At 45.3% G+C, this 25,418-nt stretch overlaps 3 protein-coding genes across 6 annotated transcripts; 1 reads left to right on the top strand and 2 right to left on the bottom strand.

The window, feature by feature from the left end:
* Positions 1–785: 785 nt before the first annotated feature.
* samd14 (sterile alpha motif domain containing 14) lies at positions 786–10,781 on the top strand. 2 transcript variants are annotated; one of them, XM_040191373.2, is made up of 10 exons: positions 786–1,153; positions 3,188–3,237; positions 5,190–5,344; positions 6,298–6,484; positions 6,578–6,677; positions 7,441–7,509; positions 7,585–7,744; positions 7,840–7,965; positions 9,757–9,912; positions 9,993–10,781. In XM_040191373.2, the coding sequence occupies exons 2-10, from the start codon at positions 3,201–3,203 to the stop codon at positions 10,131–10,133; spliced, it is 1,131 nt and encodes a 376-aa protein (XP_040047307.2). In that variant the 5' UTR covers positions 786–1,153; positions 3,188–3,200; the 3' UTR covers positions 10,134–10,781. The 2 variants fall into 2 exon arrangements, with proteins under 2 accessions (XP_040047307.2, XP_040047306.2); XM_040191372.2 differs by having other exon boundaries at positions 896–1,153; positions 5,190–5,356.
* Positions 10,782–12,614: 1,833 nt separating this feature from the next.
* Positions 12,615–16,776, bottom strand: csf3b (colony stimulating factor 3 (granulocyte) b). 3 transcript variants are annotated; one of them, XM_078084297.1, is made up of 6 exons: positions 16,333–16,545; positions 15,730–15,901; positions 14,622–14,791; positions 14,424–14,531; positions 14,085–14,216; positions 12,615–13,993 (listed from the first exon to the last, which is right to left on the bottom strand). In XM_078084297.1, exons 2-6 carry the CDS (start codon positions 15,743–15,745, stop codon positions 13,787–13,789), a joined length of 633 nt encoding a protein of 210 aa, XP_077940423.1. In that variant the 5' UTR covers positions 15,746–15,901; positions 16,333–16,545; the 3' UTR covers positions 12,615–13,786. The 3 variants fall into 3 exon arrangements, with proteins under 3 accessions (XP_077940423.1, XP_040047329.1, XP_040047330.1); XM_040191395.2 differs by having other exon boundaries at positions 15,730–16,776; XM_040191396.2 differs by having other exon boundaries at positions 14,622–14,758; positions 15,730–16,459.
* Positions 16,777–18,906: 2,130 nt separating this feature from the next.
* Positions 18,907–24,651, bottom strand: psmd3 (proteasome 26S subunit, non-ATPase 3). The gene is made up of 12 exons (XM_040191349.2): positions 24,214–24,651; positions 23,618–23,808; positions 22,652–22,792; positions 21,697–21,833; positions 21,414–21,604; positions 20,769–20,872; positions 20,581–20,695; positions 20,368–20,487; positions 20,167–20,270; positions 19,926–20,081; positions 19,739–19,789; positions 18,907–19,126 (listed from the first exon to the last, which is right to left on the bottom strand). The coding sequence occupies exons 1-12, from the start codon at positions 24,380–24,382 to the stop codon at positions 19,049–19,051; spliced, it is 1,557 nt and encodes a 518-aa protein (XP_040047283.1). The 5' UTR covers positions 24,383–24,651; the 3' UTR covers positions 18,907–19,048.
* Positions 24,652–25,418: the final 767 nt, after the last annotated feature.

Raw genomic sequence — 25,418 nt, 5'->3', positions numbered from 1 at the left:
TTTAACTGTGTGAAGAGCATAAACCGGTCCGGACTGTGCGACAGGCTCCCCACTGTGTGGTCCAACAGACTGGGACAAAATGGACCGGGCCCACAGTGGAGGATTTTATACAAGCCTCCCCTCAAGAAACGGACTGCCGACCTCCAGTGGAGAATTTTACACGGTGCTGTCGCCTCCAACGCTTTTATTTCTGTTATTAATCCCACTGTTCTGAGCAAATGCCCCTTCTGTGACCTCCGAGAGACTATTTATCATGTTTTTACAGAGTGCAAGAGACTTGCGAGTTTCTTCTCTCTTTTAACATCGGTTTTTAGTCTTTTTAATGTGGTTTTTACTGAAAAGATTTTTATCATGGGAGCTGCCTACAAGAAAGCAGAAAAAGAAAAATGGCAGCTCCTCAACTATCTTTCAGGGGAAGCCAAAATGGCCATTTATTTAAGCAGGAAGGCCAGAGTGAAGGACAGAGAGGGGCAGGAGGCCAGAGCAGTGTGGCTGGTGAACATCAGGGCCAGGCTCTGGCTAGAGTTCCGCTTTTATAAACACATTGGAGACGTAGACACTTTTAAACAACGTTGGTGTTTTAATAATATTGTGTGCTCAGTGAAAAAGAATGAATTGGTGTTTGCCCCTGTTTTTATGGCATGAAACGTAATTTTGCTTTGTTTGCTTTTGGTTTGTTTTTTTGTTTTTTTTGTTTTGTTTTTTTTGTTGTTTTGTCTTGGCTTTTTTTAACAAAGGAAGGAAATCTGTGACCTCTTTTTAACACATTGACAAAGTTGTTGAAATATGTAAAATAAATTGTTTTTCTAAAAAATCAAAAAAAAAAAATCTCTCTCTCTCTCTCTCTCCCTCTCTCCCTCCCTCCCTCCCTCTCCCTCTCTCTCTCTCTCTCTCTCCCTCTCTCTCTCCCTCTCTCCCTCTCTCCCTCTCTCTCTCTCTCTCTCCAGTGAGCAACATTCATTCTCAATGTCTCGGAAAAGAAAACTACAAAGCCCACAACACTCGGAGCACAAGCCAGATTATTGCACAGCCTGGGGCAAAGCCTCGTGGAACCCTGGGAGTTTGAGTCCAGGCTAAATGGCCGGAGGAGGAGGCAGAGAGAGAAGGAAACGAGGGGGAGACGTGTCATGACAACCGTCAGGGAGAGAGAAAGGTGAGTTTTCTGTTTTTTGTGAATCTCCCTCCCTGGTGTTTCAGCTCTTCTCCCCCTTTAAGTCTCTCTGGTTGGACGTCAGCTTCCTCCCCTCTTCTCCTCCTCTCTGTTTTCTGTGTTCATCTCCGTCATCAATCTCTTTTTCATCCTCCATCTTTTCATGTGTCAAACGTCTTCTTGGCCTGACGGTGCATTTTCCTGTCGTGTGTGTGTGTGTGTGTGTGTGTTAGTCTTTCTCCACCCACGGAGACGTGATGTTTCTCTATGCAGCAAAAAGACACAAGTCACATCATAATATATAATGAAGTACGTCTTGTTAAGACAACACATAAAAAATGAATGGATGTATCAGAAAATGACATAAGAAGACACGAGATGTAACGAGACACTTTTGACGGCCTCTGTGTGGCTCAGTGAGGCCTCTCTGGTCTTGATGGCAGATCTGTCTCTGACTACCCTCATTAGCACATCTTGTTTGGGGTGTATTTAAGTTACAGAGACACACCTTATATTTCAAAAAGATATGTTTAGTTTGTTTGTTAAATGAATCACTTCATCATCATTTACGCTGCTTCATTCCCTCTTTTGTCATTGGCCATTGAGCCAGATTATGACTCACTCAATGTAAAGAGACGCACAATGTAAAGAGACACAAAATGTAACAAGATACAAAATGTAAATCTTTGTAAATCCAAAGCAACTTACAATAAGTGCATTCAACCGAGAGGGAACAGAACTAGAAAAACATCAATCAAGAAAGTACAATTTCTTCAAGAAAGCCAAACTACAAAGTAACGGCGACACCCTGACTCCACTCCCTCTACGTCCCCCCGTCCTCTTAAGAATGAAGGAGAAATCCGAGACTGATGTCTAAGGACAGAGACTTGCAGGAAGTGAGACAACCAGACTCAGCTGACCCACAAATAGAAAGTTCCAACTTCAACCGTCGCCTACTATTAAACAGGAGATGGGACTAACTAAATCTTACAAGTAATAAGTAATCACTGTACAAAGTGTGTATTTTAGACACTGTTGTTTAATTGTTAGTTATTTTAAACACAAACCTACACACATCACGTTGGAGGCAGAATTCCACCTGGTGTAAATGTTGAACCAGCGACTCTTCCTGTCGTCCTCGTGCTCTTTGCTCTCAACTCTCATCATTTAACGGATGTGAAGTGACAACAATGTCCCACGTTTAGCAGGACGTTTTCAAACCACCGTCTTTTAGGGACACAGTGGTCCTCTGCAGACTAACGTTAGATGTTGAGATGGAAGCAGCCTAGCAGCTAGCTTAGCATAGCAGTGCTTTAAGTGATCCAGTAGCACAGTGGTAGAAAATTTACAACTTATTTAGGGGGCAATTGTTGCCCCCACTGACTGAAAACCAGGGGCATTTTATAAGACTTTTTTGAAACGTGTGACATTTAACTTATTGGCTTAGTCTATATGCAGCAACAAGACTATTAGGCAGTAGTGTTTTTCTTAGATTTTAACCAAAACAAACAGGAAACATAGAATCAGTGCACACTGCACTCTGGCTAACGTTAGCTAGCTAGCAAACGCTAGTTAAATAGCTCAAAATAATTCATACTTATTATCAGTGACTTCTTAATGTTTTCGCCGTGCTGGTCGACGCTGTCAGCAAGTTCGAGTCGAGCCTTAAAAACACGTGGGTGGTTCTCTTGTCGTCGTCCTCCACCCAAGCGAATCTATCGATGGGTGAGTGGACGTTTCGAGCCAGAGACGGTGACGTCTCTCCCGCACATACGGGTCCTTTTTCTTTAAAAACGCACACGCAAAATCCATCAAGAATCAAAACATTCTACGGCAACCGAAGCGGCTCATTGCGGCCATGATGCTCTCGTGACTCTCTCTCGTGCCGCGCCCCTGTTTGTTTGTTTGTTTGTTTGTTTGTTGCCTCAGATCGCTCCGTCTTGTAACTGACTGCAGCTCGCGGACGTTTCCGTGGTCAACTTCCCGTTTAAACCGGAAGTAAACAAATACGTTCTGTCCTTTTGTGTGTGTGAGCAGTTTCATCTGAGACATGTCTGAAGACCTGGAGGACACAGGCAGTGTGTTTGGTGAGTCCACACACGCATGTGCACATACATGTGCACATACATGTGTACATACATCTACTATCCGATTCAACCCCCCTCCTTTCTGCTGATTGAGCTTAAGGAGACAAGAATCTATAGGTATTGTAGGATATTAGAAACAAATTGACGATCCGGTTCATAAAATTAATAAAAATGCATATAGTGTAAACTAGAATACAGCCATGATTCGGAAACTGTGTAATCAATAAAGTAATGACAATATTGTAAAACCAGTGTAATTCTGCAACTGTAATAGAATAATACCAATGCAGTTATGATTGTATTTGATGTAATGTAATCAACTGGAATGCATGCATGTAATACTTGAACAACCACTGATATTGACTAAAGATCATTCGAAATCCGAGTTACATTGAACTCACCAGAAGACTCCCAGAGGTGTGGACACTAACTTTCACACCTTTAAGCATTGTTATAAATACCTGTAGGAACCATTGTTCTGGAGTTCACTGGTGGAGGCGACAGGGATGGTCAAAGGACTGACCTGGGGCCTGTTGGTCGCTGAGACCAGCAGGCACTAGGGATGGTCAAAGGACTGACCTGGGGCCTGTTGGTCGCTGAGACCAGCAGGCACTAGGGATGGTCAAAGGACTGACCTGGGGCCTGTTGGTCGCTGAGACCAGCAGGCACTAGGGATGGTCAAAGGACTGACCTGGGGCCTGTTGGTGGCTGAGACCAGCAGGCACTAGGGATGGTCAAAGGACTGACCTGGGGCCTGTTGGTCGCTGAGACCAGCAGGCACTAGGGATGGTCAAAGGACTGACCTGGGGCCTGTTGGTCGCTGAGACCAGCAGGCACTAGGGATGGTCAAAGGACTGACCTGGGGCCTGTTGGTGGCTGAGACCAGCAGGCACTAGGGATGGTCAAAGGACTGACCTGGGGCCTGTTGGTCGCTGAGACCAGCAGGCACTAGGGATGGTCAAAGGACTGACCTGGGGCCTGTTGGTGGCTGAGACCAGCAGGCACTAGGGATGGTCAAAGGACTGACCTGGGGCCTGTTGGTCGCTGAGACCAGCAGGCACTAGGGATGGTCAAAGGACTGACCTGGGGCCTGTTGGTCGCTGAGACCAGCAGGCACTAGGGATGGTCAAAGGACTGACCTGGGGCCTGTTGGTGGCTGAGACCTGATTTAACCTTTTGATCAGCGATGACCTCTGTCCGTCCGGCCTTTTTTCATTTTTGAACACAACAGTATACATATTAGTTCTGGGCAAACAGGAAACATTGTGTTAATAACTGCAGGATTTTATGTGATTAAAAGCAATGAATCACATGCACAAGATTTAATAATACATTAAAAACTAGTGTATTGCACGCTCTTATATATTTAAGTAATGTCATCAGAACAATATAACAGCTCAGAGCAACAGCAGGTTACTTCAGGCTCGTAGTACTTCAGGCTTATAGTACTTCAGGCTCTTGTACTTCAGGCTCGTAGTACTTTAGGCTCGTAGTACTTTAGGCTCGTAGTACTTCAGGCTCGTAGTACTTTAGGCTCGTAGTACTTCAGGCTCAAGGACAAAAAGGAAAAAGCGTTAAAAGTACAGTAAAAGGTATTAAAACAGAAGAAAATGAGGGTTTATTAGTTAGGTTGGTTGATATGGACACAAAGTTAGTACCTGTTCAAGTTCATTCTTTGTAAAATATTATGTTAGGTTGTTTTTTCTGTTTTGTGAATGGAGAAAAGCAGTCACAGTTTCATCTTTCTCACAATTGGTTTGATTGATATGTTAGATATACATATATGTTCTTATTGAAGAAGAAAATGTCTCAATCAAACCCACCAATATTTGCTGTGAAATGATCCGGTCACGTCGACCTCGCTGTGATCTCATTGGTCAGGTCGATGGTTGAATCAAGCGGTGAAATATCACGGCTCAATCCCCACAATCCTCTCTGTCTCTGTGTCTCAGACCTGAACGAGGTCCCAGAGACGGAGCTGCTGGACAACAGCATCCAGAAGGGCCGCGCCCAGCTGTCCATCAAAGCCCGGAGGCCCCGGCCCTCCATGTCCCGTTACCGTGACAGCGTGAGCTCCACGGAGGGCGACGACAGCATGGAGACAAAGGTGGGTCTTATGGTACGTTAATACAAAAGAGAAGCCATTTATTCACGCGAGAAGATTCCATGCAAAATCAAAATCAATGCACAGACGCAGATTATTGCGGATGAAGCAAATTGTCAACGGGCGGCACAAATCACGTGAAAGACGCGGTGCGAAAGATGCGCAGAGCGAAGAAATAAATTGCCTCATCGAAATATTTCAACTTTGACGCTTTTCTTGCGAAAGCGAATCAGCATTGAGATGCTCCGCTGGTCATCATCTCCATCCTGCTGCCAAAGCTTGAATATATTTCATGGAAAGGAGACAGATAGACAGGCGCTCTGCAGCTGGGATTGAAGTAAGTTGGTGTCTAACCGAGAGACGGCGGCACCGATCCGAGCCAACAGGTCAAACCAGCCGTCATCCAGGAGGAGTCGGTGAAATACACCCAGACGTTCGCGGCGACAGATGAAGTCATTAACCCAATTTACACAAATACAGAGCAGAAATAGTGGTTTCCACGGTGGTCAGCAGGACTGGTAATTGTTTTTTAAGGAGACAAGCCACAGATATAAGCCACGCCCCCTTTCTTGATGAAGGAGACACCAAAGAAGACAAATTAAGTACAACCGGTCGGGGAATAGCGTGAACGCACCATGAGCCACGTCCCTTCAGCTCGTCCAGTTTGATGAGATCACTGTGTGTGTGTCTGCGTCATGAAGACAGTCCGTTACCCTCCATCCGCTCACCTCTCCACGCCGCCATGCAAGGCTCCTCCTGAAGCCCCGCCTTCTCCTTCAACGCCTCCCTGGTGAGACCAATCAGAGCTCTGAGAATGATCCAATCAGACTTCAGACACATTAGCACAGATTTAAAACCAGGCTGCCACCTTTATCCCCTTATCATTAACTTTTTCCTAATAAAAGTGTGTGTTAATACTTCAGATGGTCGTTAAGCTGCAGCTTTTCCACTCACAGGTGCGTCACTCTCCAGTGGACAAAGGTGCTTCATTGGCTGCCCTCCCCAGGGGGCGCTACCATCAGCTGACCAACGCCACCTCTCAGGAGCCCCTGGTGACTCCCAGCAGTTCGCCCTCACGGTACCGCCCCTCCTCCGACTGCTCACGGGTCTACATGAGGAGGAGCAGGAGGCCCGACAGCGAAGGTACACACCTGAAACACTTGAGACACACCAGGGACAAACCTGAGAGACTGTTCATTATCTGCAATAATGTTGTTGAACTCTACTGTGTGTTAGTGTTGGTTTCTGACTCGAGTCGGGACACCAGTCCAGCTGATCCCGACAGTCCGACCGTTGTCTTCGACAAGAAAACCAAGAGATGTTTCCTGGACATTGGGTGAGACAAACATACATACACATAAACACACACACACACACACTGCCTGTTTTGGTGTCACATGACAATTGCCCCGCCCCTTCGGGGGCACTCGGCCCTGGTGGGGAGCTCATAGACATATATAAAGGCTAGATGCCTTGTCTGCCTTGCCAGCCAATGGAGTTGAACGTCCGCACGTGGCGGCCATCTTGCTACAGTCATCTCGCTCACCCATAACATTGTGTTGGTAGTGGTATATGTACTTTTTAAAAACCATAACCATTTTTATATGGTTTGGTTTGTTATAAATGTCAGAGGTGTAGTTATGACACTGCATACTTATGAATAATTATATTTACAACCATATTTTCATACATAAATAAAATTGAACAGAACATTATTCATAAGTATGTTGTGTCATAACTACATCTATGACGTTTATAACAAACCACACCATTTAAAAATCGGTTGTTATCATTATTTAAAGTAGCCTACATGTACCGCTACCAACACAATGTTATGGGTGAGCATGCTGACCGTAGCAAGATGGCCGCCATCTAGCTTTTGTATATATATCTATGGGAGAGCTAGCCTAGCTACAGAGTTAAAAACCACCCATAATGCAGTGTCTGTAGGAAACGGTAACAGAGGTGTTTCCAGAGGATCCAGAGGCGCCGGATTCAATTACCTTTGACACATAGTGACTCAGCTGAAGGAGATATCTTTGTTTATTGCAGCTGATCAATCGCATTCTCGTTATCAATAACGTCTCACTCTCTCGCAGGGTGACTCTCAGACGTTCATACATCAGAGTGAGGAAGGATAAATCCAACAGGCTCTCTGTGGGCAGCCGGTGGGTTTTTCAACCATCAACAACAACAAAAAAAGGCCACGTTGTTGGTGTCCTCACTTCTTCTTCTGTCCGCAGAGAGACGTCTGAGAGTCCGCCTCGCTCCTCCGGATCGTTCGTCCCCTTTTCCTGGTTCACTGAGGGACGAGGATCCGCCTCCTCCTTCAGGACTCCCCCCCCTTCTCCTAAGGTCTCCACGACGACCAGAGGCCTGACCCCTCCCAGGTCCCACTCCCAGGTACAAACAACTGGAGTTTAGTTTGTGTGTCCTTAATCGTTACGTCTATTAATAAATAGATCAGTTGTTCAATAACTACTGTGTTGGTCCTTCAGGAGTCGGCTCTCAGTGAAGAGTTCTCTCCTCCTCCTGACTCCTCCTCTTCCTGTCCTCCTGTTGACTCCTCCTCCTCCTCCAGATCCTCCCACCCGTACCACACACTGTCTCAGTCCTCTGACGAGGTAACACACACAGTGACCACCGTAATATGACTGGCCACAATGGTTGTAGGGTAAAGTTTGTTTGTTAGAAACAAAAGTGAGGCACAGATGGCACAGCAGGGGTCAGTTTGTTAACACTGAAAGGGAGGTAACCAAAGCTCAGGCTCAGTCACCATGGTAACCAAAGCTCAGGCTCAGTCACCATGGTAACCAAAGCTCAGGCTCAGTCACCATGTTAACTAAAGCTCAGGCTCAGTCATCGTGTTAACTAAAGCTCAGGCTCAGTCACCATGGTAACTAAAGCTCAGGATCAGTCACCATGGTAACTAAAGCTCAGGCTCAGTCTCCATGGTAACTAAAGCTCAGGATCAGTCACCGTGGTAACTGAGCCTGTGAACATCACCTGGTCGGGAGCAGGTTTTCTTTCTCCTTCCACAGGCTCCTCCCTCTGACAGCAGCCCAGCCAATCACACAGCGGCTTTACTTTCCTCATTCATTCATTCACTCTGTATCAGTTTACACATATGAACTAAATAAGATGTTACGTTAAAGACTAAAGTGTTTTCTGGAACATGACACATTCTTTACATTCCATCACATGTCATTTATCTGACGCTTTTATCCAAAGCGACTTACAATAAGAACATTTCAACCATAAGGACACAAACTCAGAAGAACAAGAAACAAGAAAGTGTGATTTCATCAAATAAGCAGATGTACAACTTGCTGTAGATAAGAACCATTATAAGTCCAATGTAAGTGCTGCAGTTAGTTAGTGTGTTAGTGGAGGTAGAGTCTGAAGAGGTGTGTCTTTAGTCTGAAGATGTGAAGGCTCTCTGTGGTCCTGATGTCTTCAGAGACCTCCTTCCACCATTTAGGAGCAGGACAGCAGAGAGTGGAGATCTAGTCGAGTGTTTTGCTCTCATTCTTTTCTGGACGATCCTGTTGACGAAGAAGCGCTTTTACTTCGTTAAACACGTTAAGAGGGGGCGGCACGGTGGCGTGGTGGTCAGCACTGTTGCCTCACAGCAAGAAGGTCCTGGGTTCGATTCCGCCCAGTGGCCTTTCTGTGTGGAGTCTGCATGTTCTCCCCGTGTCTGCGTGGGTTCTCTCCGGGTTCTCCGGCTTCCTCCCACAGTCCAAAGACCTGCGCTGGGGATCAGGTTGATTGGTGACTCTAAATTGCCCGTAGCTGTGTGAATGTGAGTGTGAATGGTTGTGTTTCTCTGTGTAGCCCTGCGATTGGCTGGCGACCAATCCAGGATGTACCCTGTCTATCGCCCGAAGTTGGCTGGGATGGACTCCAGCCCCCCCGCGCCCCTGTGTGCAGGATAAGCGGTTTGACAATGGATGGATGGATGGAACATGTTAAGAGAGAATATTGAGGCCCGATTAGATGTATTGTCGTTTCCAGATGACTACTTGTTTCAACGCTATCGTTTTTCTTCACAGTCCATCAAATATGTCCATGACCTCAGCCGAAGTAACGTCCCCCATCGTGGACGTGCTCTCACATACGAGCACATTTTTTGTAGTACTACGTGTTTCTGTGTTTGCATTAATATTTGCAGCTCAATAGGGGTGAATATACTGTTTGTGGTGGTTGCCATGGTAACTCGTGGTATCGTGGCTCCATTTATGTTGCCTTCATACTGTGATGCTGCACGCGCTCAACTCTGAGTCAACCTACTCGAGTTGATTGAACCGACTCTAAACAGCTGTTCAGAAACTGAAACCAGAAACTCAGAGTTTGTTAAACCTCCTACTTGAAACGGACCCCAGGTGGTGTAAACTCTTCCTCCTTCTCCACAGGCCTTTGAGGACTCATCCTGTCCAGTGTCGTCATGGACAACCCAGCAGGTCTGTCATTGGCTTCGAGGACTCAACATGGAGCGATATGTCCAAGAATTCAGTGCAAGAGACATTGACGGAAAAGAGCTGCTACAGATGGACGGCAACAAGCTAAAGGTGAAGAACGGGGGGGAAGGGACGAAGACGGGTAAACTGTTCTGCAAAGTCAAACCTTTGTTCACCTCTGTCCCCTCCAGGCTGTGGGCGTGGTCAGCTCGTCCGATCGAAGCACTTTGAAACGTTGCATCAAAGATTTTCAATCTGTTGTGGAGAAAGAAAGAAAAGTTCTGAGACAGAAAGAAAAACAAAGAAGAGACAACGAACATCGTAGGAACTGACCTCCACAACTTGACTGTGTCTCCGTCCTTCTGGATTCTGTACAAAGGAGGGGACATTGTTCAACCTCGAACCTCTAAAGGAAAAAGATGAGTCCAGAAGACACATCATTTGATGACAGGGGTCTTCGTTTTCCAAGCCAAGGTCCCCCCAAACTGATGGCGAGGTGGAGCAGGGAGTTTGGTCCGCCATCTTTTATTTTTGAGCTTCACGCTCTTTACATTACAGGTCATTTAGCTGACGCTTGTATCCAAAGCAACTTACATTACACTTTAAACCCATGGCTTTTTTTACAGGGAGCAATTAGGGGTTAAGTGTCTTGCTCAGGGACACTTCTACTTGAGACATGGGACAGCCGGGACTCGAACCACCAACCTTGCGGTTCCCAGTGCACCAGGTCTACCCCCTGCGCCCCTCTTTAGACATGAGCATAAAGGCGATCTGATTGGCTGGTGCCTACGCGGTCGTATCAGCATGAAAGGAGCAGCGAGTGAACCGGTGAGCAGCTTGAGAGCTGCTGAGGGAAGCTGAGAGTGTGTGTTGACAGATGACGTCTTCTCCATTAATTTATTTATATACGCTTCAATATGTTGGATTCATGTTAATGTGTATTTAAAGACCATAAATAAAATTCTGATTCTGAAGACCGATTTCGCGATCCCCCTGCAGTACCTTCGCGGACCCCTTGGGGGTCGCGGACCCCCTGCTGAAGACCTCTGATTTGAAATATTCCAAATTCAGTTTCACCTCTGATGCGCAGATTCTGCATTAAGCCCCTTTGACCACTCCCTCACCTGATGTCACTTCAAGGAGGCGGGGCCTCGCCGCTTGGAAGAAGCTGGCTGGATTCAAATAGTCCAAAAAATGACCTCCTTACGTCTACATTATTACATTACATTACATTACATTACATGTCATTTAGCGGACGCTTTTATCCAAAGCGACGTACAATAAGTGCATTCAACCATAGGGTACAAACTCAGGAGAACAAGAAACAAGAAAGTGCAATTTCCTCAAATAAGCCAATTTACAATTTGCTATAGATGAGTGACGTTACAAGTACAATTTAAGTGCTACAATTTGTTAGTCTTTAGTCAAGGTAGAGTCTGAAGAGGTGTGTCCTTAGTCTGAAGATGTGAAGGCTCTCTGTGGTCCTGGTGTCTTCAGAGAGCTCGTTCCACCATTTAGGAGCAGGACAGCAAAGAGTGGAGATCTAGTCGAGTGTTTTGCTCTCAGTGAGGGAGGGACGAGAAGTTTTGCAGATGCAGAGCGGAGAGTGCGGGTTGGGATGTAGGGTTTGACCAGGTCCTGGATGTAAGCTGGACCCGATCCATTCACAGCATGGTACGTGAGCACCATGGTTAGAACTGGATGAGCCACCGGTACCAGTGAAGAGAGCGGAGGAGTGGAGGAGTGTGGGAGAATTTCGGAAGGTTGAAGACCAGTCGAGCTGCTGCATTCTGGATGAGCTGCAGAGGTGGAATGGTGGTAGCAGGAGACCTGCAGGAGAGAGTTACAGTAGTCCAGGAGGGAGATGACAAGAGCCTGAATCAGTACCTGCGCTGCCTTCTGAGTGAGAAGAGGACGTGTTCTCCTGATGTTGTAGAGCGAGTATCTGCAGGATCGCGTTGTCGCGGTGATGTTGGGAGTCAGGGAGAGTCGGCTGTCGAGTGTGACGCCGAGGTTCTTAGCAGTCAAAGTGGCCGTTAGCACAGAGTTTATAATGAATAGACATTACATTACGTCTATTCCTAACTGCTATTGCTTCACCTGTGGAACACGCGATGGGGTCAAGGAAAGATGAGAGAGTTCATAAGGAGTGTTTAGGGAATCCAACCCCACTTCAACAAAGATACGTAGTCCTGATGCACGGTGAAGGATGGCTCAGTGGTTCCTATGCTAAAGGAGCTAAGTAAGGAACCATTGAAGCTCCTTTCCTTAGCATTAGATAATTCCAACAGCTCTCACCATGGCGACCACTTACACCCCTTCTGGGTCATTTCATTCAGGTAGGAACCTTACCAAGCAAAAAGGATCCAATCCAGCTGCCGTTGTTGTTACTGCAGCAGAAGTGATTTAATGTAAAAAGAAGTGAAGAAACCAGACATTCTGCAGACAGATGGAAACTAAACAATTCTGATTGTTTCAGAAGTGACCTTTGACCTCCACATTCAAAGCATTTCAATAAACACTTCTGTAGAGAAACTCGGTTGGTTTTCTTTTAACTCCATAAAACGTTTGAGTTACTTTAAATCATTAAGTGATGAGCAGTTAGTAAATTATTTCTAAAACGCTGGTTACATACAACAAGCAGGTCAAGTGGCTCCGCCCCTTTGTAGTTCTGGAGATCTACAAGCTAGCTAGTCCAAAAAAGTTTGTTCTTTCCATCAAAAAGCTTGATTTCTATTTCGTCACATGACATGATGTCATAAGTCATCTCTGAAGCTGAATAGAATGCACCCCTAGATAAACAAACAACAATATTAGAAAAATATGTTTATTGTAAAATATTATGAACAAACATAAATCGATAAAATTAGTTTCTTGGTCTGAGAAATAAATACAGTAAATAATCTATAACGATAATACGAATATCTTTCACACACAACATGACATCATCGCTGCTATGAAATCATCAAATATTTCAAACAAACATTTAAACGGAATACACTCAAAAGTTAAATAAATATTTCAACATAAATAATATGAGAAAGTCAATAAATATTGAATAATATTAATAACGATCAATAAATATAAATGACTAAATAAGTATAAATATATGTATATAAACATTAGTCATTATCACCTTTACACACACTTGTGTATAGTATTGTTATCCATTTTCCTGTGCACTTTATTTGTATTTAATTTGATATATTTATTTATACATTGTTAAGTTAATTAAAATCTAATATATAGCTATATACATACATATATATATATATTAGATATGTATATTGATATATATATATACACATGATTTGTGGTGTTAATCTGAGTCTGGTGACTCTGGTGGTTTTGGTGACTGAACAGGGTGTGAAGGTCTGCAGTGATCTGCGTTGAGTCCCCAGAGAACTTCAGGAGTTTGACCTTTGGGTCCAATGGGTTTGTTGCTGATTGATTACTGATCAATGTCTGTCGTTCCCCTGAACGCGGAGTTGAAAATAGCAGGACGAGTTCAGACCTGCAGACCTCAGATCAGTTTGTTCATCTCTACATTCCTGTCTTCGTTTACACAAAGCTCACAGGAGTCTTTCACAATAAAAGTCCTTGGTTTGAAAAGAAACATCCAAAAAGAAAAGTCTGAAAGATGGTCTCTGAAGAAAGGCCCAACGCTCAGAGTCGGGCTCTGCGTGTGGCCAAAAATCCATATCACGGTATTTAGAAAGATTCTGACAATTCAATTAATTGACGCAAAAAGGACTCCGGCTACCCGAACAGCTGTTCACCAGCAAGTTAGCGTGTTAGCTTGTTGTGGCTGCTAGTGTTGCCACCAGAGGCTCGACAGACTGTCATCCAGTCCAGAACATGATCATCATCTTGCTATGAAATGTCTCCTATGATGCAGTGAAGCCTTCACAGAGGTGCGATCTTTAGATGCTGGCCGTGTCCCCTTAACGTGTCCCCCGCCTTGTTCCCGTGTGGTGGGCGTGGCTTAGTCCGTACCTGCAGGGCGCGGCTTGTAAATGCCGACGCCCCTCAGGCTGCGGATCAAGTCGTGACAGAAGGAGCGGAGATGAGTCAACGTCAGGTGAGTCGCAATCTGCACCTTGTAGTTACCATGGAGACGGGAGGCCAGGTCGGGCCTCTGGTTCTGGTTCTCATCCAGCTCAGGGTCCCTGAGTTGAGCCACCTCTCTCACCTGTAACTCAGAAACACAGTCAGCTGATGAAGTGCGTCACATGCGTTTTGTGCCTTAACTTGGCGACGTGTGTCAGGTGTGTGTGCGTTACCGTGGCGACGTGTGTCTGTAGGTCCCTCAGGTCGGCCTGCAGGTCGCTCAGGCCGCTCACTCGATCAGATAAAACTCCCAGCAGCCTTTGGTACAGCAGGATGCCCGATGACATGCGGCTCACACAGACGTCCTGCGGGGGGCAGATAATGTTCTGTTCATTCCTTCATTAGAACTTCTGAAGGGACTAAAGCAACCTCAAAAACCCCAAAAACAGAGAACCTAGAGAGCCCAAAGAGCCCAGAGAGCCCAGAGAATCCCAAGAACCCAAAGAACCTGGAGAACATAAAGAACTCGGAGAACTCGTAGAACCCAGAGAACCAAAAGAACTCTGACCAACCAGTGTAAAGTGCTCTGACAGCGGTTTGAGGACGGGGGCGGGGGGGATGCCCAGTGATGTCACCATCATCTGCAGGTTAGTTGGGTGGGCGGAGTCAAGGGTCAAACCCTGAGGAGAACGGGAATAAGTTAACCACAAATGAAGAAGAACAAACAGCGATAAGAGTCGAGCTACAGCAGCATCGGTCGTCTTGGTTACCTCCATGGTGACGGTGGCGCTGTGCACAATGGAGACGTCTCTCAGAATTTTATCCACTAGAGTCTTTGCTCGCTCAACCGCCTCCCTGAGCGGCTCAGGGTCGGAGGGAGAGACGACTGGAGCTGATTGGAGGAAATCTGCCAACAGGAAGCAGTGCAGCAGAGTGGAGACTAGAGGGACATCACCATCGTCATCATCATCATCATCATCATCATCACTATTACCATCATCACCACCACCTTACTGCACTAATAACCATACACATATACAGTAGTAAAGCCTAGTCTATGGTTGTGCGTTTTCAGAGAGACACATGGACACGCAAGTGTCCCTTGCGTGTCCCTTGCGTGTATTTTCACACCTCCTTGCGTGCGTCGACCCATTTTTCTAGACTAGCGTCTGAAGCGACGCAGCGTCCCGCAGCACCAGGCCTCGATCGCTCCGCTAACTTACGGAGTCTCACATTTCCGCTTTCATAGCCCGATGCCGCCGTTATTAAAACAATGAATGTTTACGAGAGAACGGAGCAGATTGAAGAACTTTTGTCTGAAGAAATGCGTAAATATGAGCGCTTCTACAAGCCGTCATTGGCGGGTTTAGAAGCGGGTTGGATTCACGGAGGGAGATCGCCGCAAACGCCGGTTTGCCGGTCGAGAGGAACAAAGTTGTGGAGGACAAATGTGTCCTTGATGAAACGCAGCAGTGTGGATGCACGGGGCAATAAAGTCTATGATAAATAAATAAACAAATAAATAAATAGACGTGACTCTCTAGGTCGTCTTCAACAAAACACGTCACTCCGCCTGTTGTTCTGGAGGTGAACTGCATTTTAGAACCATAAATTGAAACTAGTGCGTCGACGCGACTGTGCGTAAAGACGCAGAAACATGCCAGCGCCTTAACCCTCCATGCAGGCACTAACAACCCTGCATACGGGCACTAATTACATACGGGCACTAATTGCCCTCCATACCCCACTCTTCATTCAGTACCTTAATAACAATAACGTTGTGTATGAATCAGAGACGCTTCAACCAGACTCCATCAAGCTTTCTGCTGATTTAAGAATCGTGCATTTCCGTGATAGACAGTAAAAGTTGCTTCTCACCAATTGCTGGGTTCATGTCTGTCGGGGTCGCTGGCGGTGTCCCGGTGTCTGTCCGCCGGTAAACTCGCTAAAGTCTCTTTCAGCTTCCATTTGCAGCCGTTTGGACTTTTTATCTGCAGGCGCTCGCGCGGGGTTTTCCATTATGGTGCCGATGACGCAGAGTGTTGCCTCACTAGAGGTGTCAAAAGTCTTCACATGCATTACTCAACAAGAAGTGTAGATACTCCGGTTTAAAAAGACTTCTGTGGAAGTTGAAGTATCAACTCAAGATTTTTACTTCAAAGTGTAAAAGTACTGGTTTCAAAACTACTTAAAGTATAAAGCATTTGCAGTGGCGGCTAAATGACAGGACGTCCACGCGTTGTTCCCATTGATCAGGTACGTCAGGTACGTCAGGTACGTCACGGTGGGAGGGGTCGGACTTCTTCCGGCTCTTAGAATGATGGGAAACACTGAACTGACTGCGGTCGAATATCAAAACATTGGCCGAATAACCCATTTTTTCAGGCTTTATGAGTCATTAAGACACACGTCACTTCATTTAAGTCGCTGAGCGCCACATTCTCAATAAAGTTAGAAAAAAATATTTACAGAAAAACCCACGTTTAGCGTTCCGGGCTGTGCATGAGGAGGAGGGTCCATGCCGCTAAATACCCACTGAGAGCAGCTCCGACCACCGAGCGCGTCCCACCGGCTCCGGTCTGCAGGCGCATCGCGGGCGTCTGGACGCTGAATGTTTACACTTCTCATCCAACCACAATCACACTCACTCGATCCGGGTGGCGCGATTTATCTGGACGGGTTGTTTTGTGTGCGTGTTATTGAACGATGACAAGCCGGAAGTAACGAGGCTTTTTTTAAATGTACCGAGTAGAAGTAAAAAGTCGTCTGAAAAATTAATACTCCAGTAAAATATAGATACACCAAATGTCTACTTAAGTAATGTAACGAAGTATTTGTACTTCGTGGGGGGACGGGACTCAGCGGAAGCCTCACCTGCGCCGGGGACACACGTGACTCACGTGACTCCACACCTTTACTTCTCCGGCACTTCCGGAGACGCTTTGAGTCAGTTTATCTTAAGTCACAACAATTGACGTTATTATTAATGACGCTGACTTTAATATCACAGTTTTTATTCTTCTTAAAAATAAGAATGTTATTATATATTTTTTTTAATGCCTTATACTTATTATTAATCCTCATTACTCACATTCACTTCCTGTATGACGTTATGTTCTTTACAATTTAGGAAATCCTGGAAAAAAAGAAGTGAGTCAGCACAAAAACTCTTCCAGTGAGGTACTTGTACTTCACCGATTCATGCAACTTCGTATTTCCGTCGACGTTAAATATGATGCATTCGTTACATCACAGGTCATTTAGCTGACGCTTTATTACACTTTAAACCCGCGGCCCGGGGAGCAATTAGGGGTTAGGTGTCCTGCTCAGGGACACATCAGCTTGAGATATGGGGCAGCCGGGACTCGAACCACCAACCTTACGGTCCCCAGCGCACCCTCTCTACCCCCTGCGCCAATAATGTGAATCTGAGGCACAAACTAATCTACTTTACAGTCTCTAAAAAGAAAGACTTATTTTATTTATAATCATTTATTATATTTAATGAGTTATGTTCATTAACTGTCCTTTTTCCATAGCTTTGACCTTTGACCTACATATCCCCTTCATCAAAAGACAGCGGTTCACAACCGGTCACATGAAGATGACGAGGTCAAAAGCTCCAGGAGAACAAAACAGATGAAAATTCACATTTACTTCCTTAATGAGATCTAATTATTAAATGAATAAAACCAGTAAGGATACTTTTTTCCAGTCGTAGTAAAGTTTGAAGAGTAGATCTTCGGTGAGTTTAGACTGTTTGATAAAACTTGAAGCAAACTGATCCAGGAGCAGTTTCCCAGAAGCATCTTGGGTCAGGGCCCCTCCAGGTGTGACAGAAATGTTTCATCAGAGCAGAAAATCATGGCCCTTAAAACTATTACAAGTGGACGAAAGTGTACACACATGTGTATGTAGTACATTATATACACACATATACACACACACACGCGTACAGTGGGTACGGAAAGTATTCAGCCCCCTTTAAATTATTCACTCTTTGTTTCATTACAGCCATTTGCTAAAATCGGAAAAGTTCATTTTATTTCCCATTAATGTTCACTCAGCACCCCATCTTGACAGAATAAAAACAGAAATGTAGAATGTTTTTGCCAATTTATAAAATAAATATCTCATGGTCATAAGTATTGAGATCCTTTGCTCAGTATTGAGTAGAAGCACCTGTTGAGCTCTGGGGATCCGGCAGGTTGGATGGTGAACGTTGGTGGAGAACCAGTCAGGTCTCTCCAGAGGTGCTCAATTGGGTTTAGGTCAGTGCTCTGGCTGGGCCAGTCAATATATATATATATACATACATATATATGTATATACATACACATTATAGATATATATTATATATATACACATATATATGTACACATACATATATATATATATACACGCATATATATATACATATACACACATATATATATGTGTATAGATATATATATATCTATATATATGTGTGTATATATATATATATATATATATATGTGTGTGTATATATATATATATATATAGATATATATATATATTTATAAACTGTGCAAACAGTTTAATGTCGCGATTCTTGTCACAAATACGTCGGCTTCATTCAGTGATTGAAACTGAAGGTTCTAGAGTACCGACATCGAACGCTCCGAGCGAGCGGAGCTGTAAACACGGAACGTTTCATTGGCGTGAAACGGCAAATAATCAAAGCATGAAGCTGTTGTAGCCGTCTAGTCTGTTTTATTCATGCAGTAGTCAGTAGTCCGGCGCCCACTAAGCAGACAGTCGCGCAGCTGCTGTGTGTTTCTTTGTTTTGTACATTTGAATATAAAATACATATATATATACATAAACATATGTATCCATACATATGTTTCTTTCATTCTGAACTATGACTAACTCATGCTTTATATTCTGACATTTGATTGGTCAGTGTGAAAAAAAAAGTTACCATGGTGATCTACCAGGCAAGCGGTTACCCAGGTAGATCCACATTGTTCTTCCAGGTTCAGGACTGATGTGGACCTCAAACTACATTACCCAGAACACCACAGAAACAGATGGATGTCAACAAACCCAAAGTGGAATTTATTTGTTTAGAGGTTACAGCAGGAAAACAATTCCAGAGGAGAAGAGGGGGGAATTGTGGGTAATAAATCATGAATGGCAGACACACACACACACACAGGAAGTCAGCAGAGGATTATGGGAAGCTGTCATCGTCATCTTCAGCCATTTCTTTGGCGAACTCCAGATCCTGTTGCTCCCGTTCCCGACGCTCCTGAACACACACGTTTAAATGAGTCAGTGTTGCAAGTTCAGTTCATGTACCAGCATGCATTGGTCACAGGGCAAAAAAAGTCCCGTCGGATCACTACGCACGCACTATCAAACATGGGAGCTAACGTTAACTTGGTAGTGCTAATTAGCGTCCTCGGTTACTAACGGACACGTAATGTCCTTCAGAGGACACCCTGCTGACTCAGTCGGTGCAGATCACAAGAACGTGTGCAATGGTTGTGGCTCGATCGGCATGACTTTGTAGGTCCCGAAAAGGTGTGGACCCCCCTGCTGTACATTACATCACAGGTCATTTAGCAGACGCTTTTATCCAAAGCGACTTACATCACACTTTAAACCCGTGGCTTTTTCACATTTTGCCTGGGGAGCAATTAGGGGTCAGGTGTCTTGCTCAGGGCTCAACCTTGTGCTTCCCAGCACACCCTCTCTAACCCCTGCGCCACGACGACCCCCTGTACAGTGACTGATGACCTCATCACACAGCGTGTACTTGTATATTATGGGATGTCTTCTGATGTCAGAAGGACTAGGAGTGTGTAGTTCATGACGCATCAATACAATGATCTCACGTGTGTGTGTGTGTGTGCGTTACCTCTACTGACTCCAGGTCCTTGTTGTACGCTTTAGGAGGAAATCTCATCGCCTGCAGGAAGAGACAAAAGATTCAACGTTCTAAAGAGATTAGGAGAGACCTAATAGGTCCAAATGTGTGTAGATATTTAGGTGTGAATCCTACAGATGTGTGTGTTTACACGTCAGAGATGTTGTGCGTGTCTCACCTTCACAGACATGTTGTGGATGTCCAGGCAGAAGGAAATCCTCTGGTGGAAGGCCAGCTGAGGCTCTCTGGTGCCGTAGATGTCCATGGTCTCTTTTGATTGGACGAAGCCTTTCTCATGGTTGATGCTCGCCTCGATCACCCCGTCACGGATCGCCTGGAAAACACACACACAAACACACGTCAGTTTGGTGGAGTTTGCTTGTGATCTTGATTCTGTGTTGAAGCGTCCCCCCTGTTACCTTGGCAACAATGAACTCGGCGTCCTCTGGGCTGTCAAGCTGAAGCTTCTGAGCGATGTCGGCCAAAGAGATCCGAGAGTACGACAGGCTGATCATACGCACACCTGTGCGCACGCACACGCACACACACACACACACACACACACAGTTATAAAACCCACAGGCCCATCACCTGTCCCACGTCTCCGGTGTTTGGCTCACCAGTCTTGATGACGTTGTGTCTCAGGCGGATGATGAGTGTGTACGTCCCATCGGTCTGAAACTTCTCCCCAAACTGCTCCAACACCTGGTTGAACTTGGCCAGGTTACCTGCTCTCACCGCTGTACACAAAGTACACACAAGTGATCAGAGACAGTAGAAACATGGTGGCCATGAATAGAATGGGCTACATGAAGCCGTCAGTAGGAACTGACCCTGAGTCAGCAGGAAGTAGGGCATCAGAGACCTCTTCAGGGACGGCTGTCTGAATTGGAGTCTGTCAGGAATCTCTCCCAACAACAACTCCACCACGATCAGCAGCTTGTGGACCTGATCACAGATCAATAAGCCGTTACCACAGGACTCAGAACACCGGGGCGGACGTGTGCTGCGGGGAACGTACCGTCTGCTTGAAGCCCACAGCCGTGTGCTGAGGAGCTTTCCTCAGAGCGTTGGTCAGAGTCCGCCGAGCCTCTGTGTACTCCAGCTGGATCGCCTTGATACGACCTGCCGGAGGTCACATGACACACAGGTGAGCCCAGGAGCTCGATCCAGAAACACAGCATCGATAAACACAGTGTAGTACCGTATCTGAAGTGGTGAAATATAATGATGCCAAAATGTTGTATTAGATGAATGTCTAAAGCTAATCATGAGTTTAATTGTGAGGAAGTTCCACAGCACAAGCTGTGTGGAAACTGAGCAGAAGAACCTGAGTTTTCCATCAGGTCTCCATTCTTTTAGCATAACAAAACCAAGGTAAACAAAGTATAAATGCAGCCGTTTTGCTCTCAAGCATCAGGGAGAAGCCTGCCGCTGGCTGTTCATGTATACCTGCTGCAGACATATTCTTATATGTCATTTTATAACGAGTCCCAATTGTACGAAAATCTTCCACCACAAAATTGACTCACTCACCCGTGTAGCACGGGTATCAGTCTCACCCGTGTAGCACAGGCATCAGTCTCACCCGTGTAGCACAGGTATCAGTCTCACCTGTGTAGTACAGGTATCAGTCTCACCCGTGTAGCACAGGTATCAGTCTCACCTGTGTAGTACAGGTAGCGGGCCCACTCGTTGTTGTTGGCGAGCTCGGGGAACACAGACTTGGAGACCAGCTTCTCAGCCTGGTCGTACAGGTTGAAGTGCAGGTAGTTCCTGAGCAGCAGGTTGAGGAGCACAGCCTGCCCGTCGGCATCGTGACGCAGAGTAGCTGTACGGAGACGAGTGTGGAGGAAGCTGGAAGGAGAAGAACTGCTGTTAACTCATGAGCAGCGTGTGGTAGCACCTGCTGAGAGTGTACCTCTGGGTGTGTGTGTGTGTGTGTGTACCTGCGCATGGTGTCAAACTGCTTGAGGAACTCATACACTCTGGCATGGTAATAATAACACTTAGCAGCCACCAGATCCAGAGCTCTGCGGTTCTTAGAGCCGATCTTCTGGAGCAGGTCGTCTGACACCTTCTGAGCCTGGAACACACAAGACCATCGTCATCGTCGCCTCAATCAACACCTCCATCGCCATCAGTACCAGCATCCTCACCACCAGGGCGGTCACCATATCGAGTGTTGTGCGATTATTGGACAAACATTATTTGGGATAAATGATAGTGTTGCAATTTTCATTTTATGCCACTAATAACAAAATGACAACAGCACAGCAATACAAGTACGCTCTTTCAAAGAACGTTTTATTTGTCAGAATAATTAGACATTAGAATTGGAAAGTGAAAAAAGATATCCTAATTAAATGTTAGATAAATTACATTACAGGTTATTTCGCTGACGCTTTTATACAAAGTGACTTACATTGCATTTTGAACCAATCAATATAGATAACGTGTGCACGTGGAGGCGCTGCCTAAGCCCCGCCCACGACAATGGAAGCAGACCAGAGGGAAGCGCGACCGCCGGACATGTCGGTGACGTTCATTTGAATGGAAAATGAATATTGCACCACCAAAAATGATCACATTCACTTTCATTTAGTGTGTGATAAGTCAACATATTGCGACAGGCCTCGTCAAACCTCCACCCTCGTCAGCCTCCTCACCACCTCTGTCCTCATCACCACTTCTATCGCTACATAAATAACAGAGGGGGAGATGATGCATGTAGCATCGTCTTAAACAAGACTTTGACCTTATTTCAGTGACGACCTCATAAACATCTCGTCATGATTAAAATGATTCATGTTCATTAAATATTCTATTTATTTTGATCTCTTCATCAACAGATACACACTGATTACCTCATCTCCACAGACAGAAAGAAGTAGGCAGACAGACCTCACTGTATCTCTTGCTGTTGGTCAGGTGGACCACCAGCAGCAGCTGCAGATAAGCCTCCACCTCCGGCAGCAGAGGGGTCGAGGCCGCTTTACCCGTCCTAGGACGGAACTGGACGTCTCCTTCAGCCATCTCCATTGGCTGATGATCAGACAGACAGACAGAGTGAGACAGCCAGAAAGGTATCACCACTGACCCAGTGTTAATTTCGTCGACGAAAACTATGATGAGACTAAGACGTGACGAAAACGATCTTAAAAAATAAAAACTATGACTAAATCTATTCTAACTTTCGTTAACGAGACGAACATGTTGGTGGTTGACGAAGTCACGATACTTTTCCCCCTAAATCCGCACGCAGCTGACAGACGACAGACAGACAAAGTACGGCGGATATTAACGCGTCATCATGACGTCATCCACCAACCACTCATTTATATTCGCTCACAGACACTTCAAACATTTGTTCTTGGCCCGGCTCCTCCGTCACATTTTACAACCCATTGTGGCCGCGAGTCAAAACGTTTGCCGACCTGCTGTAGGCCTGTCCTAGGAGGGACATCTATAGGCCTGTCCTAGGAGGGACATCTATAGGCCTGTCCTAGGAGGGACATCTAATGGACAACCAAGTACTACAAGCTAGACTATTATGCAGCTGTAGACACAACACAGGGGGTCCCTGGGCCTGAGAAGGGAAGAAAAGGAGTTTAATATGGATATTAAATGGGACGAAAACTAGTTACATTTTAGTCTAGTTTTCGTCGACTAAAACTAAGGAGGATTAAAATGACTAAATGTCACTAAAACTAATATGCATTTTTTCGTCTAAAGACTAAGACTAAATCAAAATAGCTGCCAAAATTAACACCGCACTGACCATGTGATCACTAGATCCATAAGGAGTCGGGTTTACGAGGTTTGATATGAAACATTAAAGGACTGATTATCAGTTAGAATTAATCCCACCTCCTCCAGGAAGCCCAACAGGAAGTCCCTGGTGGAGGTGTTGTTGGTGAAGAAGCCAAACACAGCTTTGTGGAGGACGTTGGTGTTCAGACGCCGGCTCGTAGAAGGCAACGCTCTCAGAGCTCTGAGGACGAAGCGGGGCTCCTTGCCGGACACCGCCTTCTCGATCTGCTTCACGTGCTCCCTGATGTCTGGGGGGTACAGACAATTGGATCATTGTGACAGTTTCATTTAGAGTCGGTTCTTCGCCTTCGTGTTACGCGGTGTGAAGTCCACCTGTCCAGGTCCAACATGTTCTAACGTGTCCTCTTAACATTCGGCAGAGAAGCACCAACAAAACGGGTGTAAACATTCTGCCTTACATCTCCCCTCTCGTTATATTAGGGAACATTAACGGTTACCGTAGCGTCTTCACGCCGCCTGTTAGCCGCCGATGCTAAGATGCTACCGTCGTGTTTACCACCCAGTGTCCAGGTTGTTTAACGTTAGCTGCTGATGCTAAAGTGACAAAAGCTGCGGAATGAAGCCTATCTCCGGTGAACCGGCTCCCGTACCAGCCAGCCCCGATGTTTTCTATGGAAGTATTACACGTTTACCATCGAGAGTCAAGCTATCCAGCTCTTTGGGTTGTTTAGCCACGTTAGCAGCGTCCTCCTCCGGCATCTCAACGTCCTGCGTCTCGGGGCCCGGGTCCTTCGGCTTCTCGGCTTTGGAGTCCGGGTTTCCCGCCTTGTCCCCCCGGCGCTTGGCCACCGTCTCCTTCATGATGTTCGGGAGAGAAACCGTTGAGAGTCCGCGGAAACAAAAAGTTCGGTTCCGAGACGTTAACAAAGATCCGCAGCGTCACTTCAGTCTACGTTGCTACAATGACTGGCAACTACTGAGGGCGCAAAGCATTGTGGGATAATTTAGACAGCATGAAAAGATCGCAGAAGCAGTTAATCAATGACGGATAAATCGATTCAGTCCTGAAGGTAACTGTTTTTTTGTGAACCGTTAAGTCTTTTGAATGTTGTTTTAAGAAACCATTGAATGACACAAATAATTACAATGCCAAGAATAATTATTGTCAATTTAAAAATAATATATTTAATTTGATTAAAGTAAGAAAAACAAATGACCAGAATTTATCTAACGAGCTGCTGTATATATAGTTGAAACATATAGTTAAAATAAATTAAAAGCTAGTAAAAACATAGGAAAGACTAAAATACGCCTTTCTGAATAAAAAAGTTATATAGAATTAGAATCGGAAAGTGAAAATATATAATAAGTATCCATGAGTCCCAAAGGAGGTTACATGATGGTTCCTCAAGTAGTGTAAGTGGTCGCCATGATAAGAGCTGTTTGAATTCTCCAATGCTAAGGAAAGGAGCTTGAGTGGTTCCCTACTTAGCTCCTTCAGCATAGGAACCACTGGACCATCCTTCACGTTTCCGTCCGACTATTCCTTGAGGCGGCAATATTTAAATAGTGACGTATCATTGCTCCGTTCACGAGAAATAACGATCATGCCGTAGAAACATAGATCACCAGGGATCATTTATTGCCAGTAGTATGGAGTAAATAGTAAGATTATAAGCAGTGATTAACCGTATAACTCATTTATGTTGCTGGCTTGTTAATAACGTTTTCCTTTGAATCTAGTTATTTGTGTTGTCTGCATGACTCACACTGTAACACACATGAAGCATCTAAGATGCACACTGACATCAGTAACGTGCGTCTGCGTCCATCACAACTACGTAATTTGACCAGATTAATAGTATATGCAGTACTATACGTGAATTATTATATACAA

This window comes from Gasterosteus aculeatus, chromosome 11, assembly GCF_964276395.1.
Source record: "Gasterosteus aculeatus chromosome 11, fGasAcu3.hap1.1, whole genome shotgun sequence".
NCBI lineage: Eukaryota > Metazoa > Chordata > Actinopteri > Perciformes > Gasterosteidae > Gasterosteus > Gasterosteus aculeatus.
This window is presented reverse-complemented; position numbering and strand designations above follow the sequence as displayed.

Coding starts and splice junctions, on each gene's coding strand:
- samd14 (XM_040191372.2), top strand. CDS start 3,201: ATGTCTGAAGACCTGGAGGACACAGGCAGTGTGTTTG. Junction 3,238..5,189: donor GGACACAGGCAGTGTGTTTG/GTGAGTCCACAC, acceptor TCTGTGTCTCAG/ACCTGAACGAGGTCCCAGAG. Junction 6,678..7,440: donor AGATGTTTCCTGGACATTGG/GTGAGACAAACA, acceptor ACTCTCTCGCAG/GGTGACTCTCAGACGTTCAT.
- csf3b (XM_040191395.2), bottom strand. Junction 14,217..14,423: donor TGTCAGAGCACTTTACACTG/GTTGGTCAGAGT, acceptor TGCCCCCCGCAG/GACGTCTGTGTGAGCCGCAT. Junction 13,994..14,084: donor TACAGACACACGTCGCCACG/GTAACGCACACA, acceptor TCTGAGTTACAG/GTGAGAGAGGTGGCTCAACT.
- psmd3 (XM_040191349.2), bottom strand. CDS start 24,382: ATGAAGGAGACGGTGGCCAAGCGCCGGGGGGACAAGGCGGGAAACCCG. Junction 20,696..20,768: donor CTGTGGGCTTCAAGCAGACG/GTACGTTCCCCG, acceptor ATCTGTGATCAG/GTCCACAAGCTGCTGATCGT. Junction 19,127..19,738: donor AGGACCTGGAGTCAGTAGAG/GTAACGCACACA, acceptor GTGTGTGTTCAG/GAGCGTCGGGAACGGGAGCA.